Below are 5,328 nucleotides of genomic sequence, written 5' to 3' on the forward strand. Positions count from 1 at the left end.
ATGCATATTTCCCTAGAGCACTTTCCGATATTAGGCACTTCCATTAGATTTCTATTTATTATGTGCTATATCTGTTGTGAAATCTTGCAGGTACTGCAATTTACATGACATGTTCAAACATCTCAGTAGATAATTCCTAATTCAAATAACTGGTAATATTAAAGATTGATATTCTCTGCTAGTATGGATCTCATAAACCCATTAGTTAAATGTGGCCAAAACTAGTCATTATACACTAAAGCACAGGGTTGCAAATTAACCTTTAAAAAAAATTGGTTTCATTTAAATCCTTATTGATCATAACATTCTAGAAGTCTTTATTAAGATATAGTGTAAATACATCTCATCATATATACATCCTTGTTCTACACCATGGATCAACATAAACAGTATGTGTTGGGGAAAAAGGTTTGCCAGTGATCTTTAACAGTTCAAGGATTATGGCGCTAATGATCATATATAGGCTATATTTGTTTACATGTCTATCTACTCAATGAGTCTAGGTGTGCTTTTCCACTGGATGTAGAATATGCCCTCCAGACCTGTTTTTTTAAAGCCATTTTATCAAACCTATTTATTGTTTTAATGCAAATAAATATCTACAAAATACATTTCAGTGCGCATTTTTATAAGATTTGTTAAAATTTCCTCTACTAGAGTTAACTATTAATCCATAATAAATGAAACAGTGCCGTTTCTATAGTGATATACATCTCAATTTACATCTCAAAATATAACCATAATTGGTTTGTGTGTAATTGCATATAGCACACATTTACATCAGTAACCATGTCTTCTTAAGTCTATTTGCTGTCTATACTTAGTATAGTGTGTGCGTGTCTGGGTATGCGTGTCTCTCCGTATGGGTATGTGTGCAGGTACATTTGGGTTTGTGTGTGCGTCTGGGTATGTGTGTGTGGGGGTACATGTGGGTTTGTTTCTGTGTGTGTGTGTCTGTCTCTCTGTAAGGGTATGTGTGTGGTTACATGTGAGTTTGTGTGTGTCTCCGCATGTTAGCATGTGTTACATATGTGTGTGCATCTGTCTGGGTTTATGTGTCTGCATGGTATGTTTATTGGGGTCTGTCTGAGTTTGTGTGTCTGGGTTTGGGTTTGGGCATAGTTTTTGTTGGGGGGCATTCCATCCATGGGCCCAAGCAGCACAACGTCTTGGGCCAACCCTAAATTTGGGATAGAGATTAGCACATTGGGTAGAGCCAATCATTTTGGAGGAGCTGGCCATGACCCTCATTATGTTTAAGATGGCCCTGGGATCATAAAATGTATTTTAATTTACGTACCTGGGCTTTTTCACTTAATCTTTTAAAGGGACTGTTTACGGCCCCTGACAGCCTCACAAAAAGGCATATTAAAGCAATCTGTGAAGCTTGAAGTAGCCAAATGGGAACATTATCAGCATATGTGCATGGGGTGGGGGGGGCTGACTTGTCAGACTAATTCATATAACTATATTATGTGCTCTGCTCAGGTAAAGTTTGCCACCTTTCACACATAGCAACTGCCTTTAACCTGATAAAATAGGGTTAAAAACCTTATTTTAACAGCCAGAACTATTTGACATGAATGTCTGTTTTACTTTAGAGGTTTGTTAACCACATCTGGCAAACAAAATGCCTTTGATGCCAAAAACAAGATTTTTCAATAAAGGCAGCAATGCAATAGTTAAATGCACCTCCAGGAAACTTCAATGTTCTTTTCCACACCTGAAAGAAAATAAATGACCAGAATGATTGTATTTAAATAAACTGGTAGCCAAAAACATCACTTGTATAGAAAAAAAACAAACAGAAAAATAAATAACAGAACACTGACACCAAGCATTATATGGCTAGCAATTGGGGGGGGGGGGGGGAGGTTTAGAGGGCATTCATTACAATAACCTCGTGAAGGCATTGCTTACCTGGTGAAGGCATTGCTTACCTGGTGAAGGCATTGCTTACCTGGTGAAGGCATTGCTTACCTGGTGTGTATTGCTTTGTGTTTGGGGTATAGAGTTTCTCCAATGCAGGTACAGATCCAGCTATTATCAAATGACTCGCGTAGCAGCCGGCTGATCCTCCCCCTCCCAGTATTGACTGATCACTGCTGGGCGTAGCAGAGCTGATCAGAAGTTTCACCCCGGAAGCAACAGGTAAATTCCACTAAAGGTGAAGGGAGAAGTCATGTAGGACTTAGGACTCAGGAGCTACACGCTTTGCTGCTTTCCACTTCTCTTCGCATAGGATCCCTAAATTGAAGAAGCAGGAGCCATCTCCTCCCCACCACTTCTGGAGGTGAAAGATGGCTGTGTCACAAGAGATTGTATTGGACTATCTACTGGAGAATGGTGGGAGCGTCAAGAATTCTGAGCTGCTCAGGAGATTTAAATCCGTGGTGGACAGCCATGATCCCCAGGAAAAAGCCAACAACAGAGAACTCTTCAAAAGGTTTGTGAATAACATTGCAGTAGTGAAGGATGTTGAAGGAACCAAATTTGTGGTGTTGAGGAAGAAATATTCTCATTTGCTGGCAGAGAGAGAGCAAGTGGCCCCCAGTAGGAGAGAGACTGAGGGAGGCAGCACTCCACCTTTACCTGCAAGCCAGGATGACTCACACCAACATGAGACCAAGGAGGCTTCCCAGCAGACTATAGCTGGAGGCAATGATGATTTGCAAGTTGAAGTCAAATTGCCAGATAATGTAATGGAGGAGAAAGACAGTGGTATTGGGCAGAACTCAGATTTGGCCTCTGCATCTGACAGTTCACCTGAGGAGAAGGGACCTGTATCTTCTGATGAGATAGAGGACAGTGAGAGCAAAAGGGTGTCAGTGTTTGATATTGTGTCGAGGATAGACAACACAGGACCAGCACCTGTTCCTAAACCCTGGGCTACTGGAGAAAAGAACAAAGGGGCAGCAAATGAATTGGCTCAGAAACCATTTATGCTGCCCTTGAGGTATGCACAGCAATCTGTCCAGAGTTTAGATGACCAGGAAGATATGGACCTAAATCAACCAAGTGTTGCCAACACACCTATACACGAATTCACACACCCTGCTCAACCTAGGTCTCCTCATATAAGCAGAAGACAGCTGGATGATACAGGCGCAAAATCCCCTCTTACTAAGAGGTCATCAAAATTTTTAAAGGTTAACGATGAGAACAAGTATACTGATGTTCCTCTGGAGGCATCTAGCCACGACTGGTTGGTCAATTCCACTAATGGTCGATGGAGTCACATACTCCTTGGTCTCCTTTTGAATGATGGTGAACTGGCTGAAAAAAGAGACTTCATATCTGGCTTTACAGCTCTGCACTGGGCAGCCAAGAGTGGAAACACTGAAATGGTCAAGATATTATTTGACATGTCTGCAAATGGTGGCACACGTCTCGACGTGAATGTGAAGTCCTATGGAGGTTATACACCACTTCATATAGCCGCTATACACAATCATAAGGACGTTATGATAATGCTTGTACGAGATTACAGCGCTAAAGTGAATATCAGAGACAACAGTGGAAGGAAACCATACCAGTACTTAAAGAAAGGGGCATCGCTGAAAATCAGGTGTCTTTTAAATGATCCACATGCCACCACCACAGAACATGTTTTTCCAGTCAAAAGAAACTCAAAGGTTGCTTCCTCCTTATTGGGGACAACCAGTGCTCTGCTTGGTGTCTTATCTGATGACATAGCTTTTCACGACTTGGCAAAAGGCCTCAAAAAGCCTAGTACCTTCAATAAATTTTTCAATGCACCCACAGCTCAGAAAAAGAAAGTCAAGGCTAGAGACAGCTACCCATCCGTTAACTCCCTTTATGAAGAAGAAGAACAACCACCACCAGAAGAGCCGGTGGGAAAACGCAGACCGGTTTCTGATTTCTTTAGCCATTATTAACGACATAGCCACTGAAATTACAAATCTCTCCTCTTTTATGGACTTTTTTCGTGCAGTTCACATTTTCCAAATATTGAAAGGGAAACTGGAATATTCTTGTTCATGCTGGAAGAAACAATTTGGTGTCGGGTCATGGAAATATTCATACTCTGGATTTGTAGTGAGTTTCAATTTAGTATAATTTTTTTAGTTTGTTATCCCACAGCTGAGATTTTCTGGTTTGCACTGATGTTGTCCCTGAACTACAGGCAAAATTTAAATGACAAAATTACTTATGTTATAAATAAGCGTGTCGGTGACATTATGTATCCCATAATGACACAGCAGGCTCTTTTAATTGGTAAACTCTCAAAAGTGTTAAGGTCCTTCTGTAATTTCTTTCCTCTGTCAACTTCTTGGTTTCAAGAAGCCATGATTTCATCTTTTATTAAAGGGTTCTAACACCATCCTCTGAGGCTATTAAAATCATTAATATACATTTGTTTAAAGGAACCTCACATGGAGGCTAGTAAATATAGATTATTTTTCTTTGAGGTTGTCCATTAAAAAAAAAAAAATGCTAGTTAAATAGCAAACTAATGAGACGGCTTATATAATGTAGCATTCCTATTCCTGGCCTTTTCTTTTGTATCTAATGTTCTGCAGTGCAACTTGGCTTCTCTCCCTCTGCCTTGATGGTCGGTTAAAATGTTCTGCAAACTGGAATGCCGTTGGCACGGATGGGAGGTGGCAGAGTTCAATCTTGGATAGTGCAGCAAGGGGAGAATGCATTGGGAGTGCCCCCAATATGATAATTACTAATTAAAATGCCATTCCTTATCTATGAGGCTGAAGAAGTTGAAGGACATGGATCAGCCTTTTTCGACTGAAAAAGTTATGGTAATTAGTATTTCAAAGGCTATCTAATATATGAACTTTTGGTGTTGGGAAGTGTATACTACATGGTGCCATGCAAAAGACATGGTCCCTGCAGTGCAGTTATTACGTCGTTGAAATGCCTGGCTTAATAAACTGTATTGGGGAAAAAAATGTTTATTAAAAGCATAGTAGGAAATGAATAATACTTTAATTGCTTCCTGTTTCTGATGAGTAATAATACAGCCCCAGGATTGCTTACACAGAATGTTATGGAAAAAGTTATGTTTTCTATCTATACTATATATATAGTACCAGATTTTCTTATTTAAAGAATTGTATCGGTCGGCTATTTCTACATGTAGTGAAAGCTCAATAAACGCTGCCCTCTCCTACTCACTGAATCAAGATCCCTAACCCTAATAACGCCTAAAAGTATTCTTGGTTCCGTATTCAACGCAAAGGTACATTTTGGGTTCTGTCATAAGATTGCCAGTTTTTTGAGTTTAGTATTTCAAGGATTTAAATTAGTCTATTTGTTACTTCCATTTAGTTGATTTTCTGAACTGAATTG

The 5,328-nt window shown here is 39.8% G+C and overlaps 1 protein-coding gene across 1 annotated transcript; it reads left to right on the plus strand.

Moving 5' to 3' along the window:
• The first annotated feature begins 862 nt into the window (after positions 1-862).
• Positions 863-3,899, plus strand: LOC149297877 (ankyrin repeat domain-containing protein SOWAHA-like). Its single transcript, XM_089488076.1, has 3 exons — positions 863-866; positions 2,168-2,228; positions 3,068-3,899. The coding sequence occupies exons 1-3, from the start codon at positions 863-865 to the stop codon at positions 3,897-3,899; spliced, it is 897 nt and encodes a 298-aa protein (XP_089344202.1).
• The last annotated feature ends 1,429 nt before the right edge of the window (positions 3,900-5,328 follow it).

This window comes from Sceloporus occidentalis, unplaced genomic scaffold (genome assembly GCF_023333645.1).
Source record: "Sceloporus occidentalis isolate IW3139 unplaced genomic scaffold, rSceOcc1.0.p SCAF_36, whole genome shotgun sequence".
Lineage (NCBI taxonomy): Eukaryota > Metazoa > Chordata > Lepidosauria > Squamata > Phrynosomatidae > Sceloporus > Sceloporus occidentalis.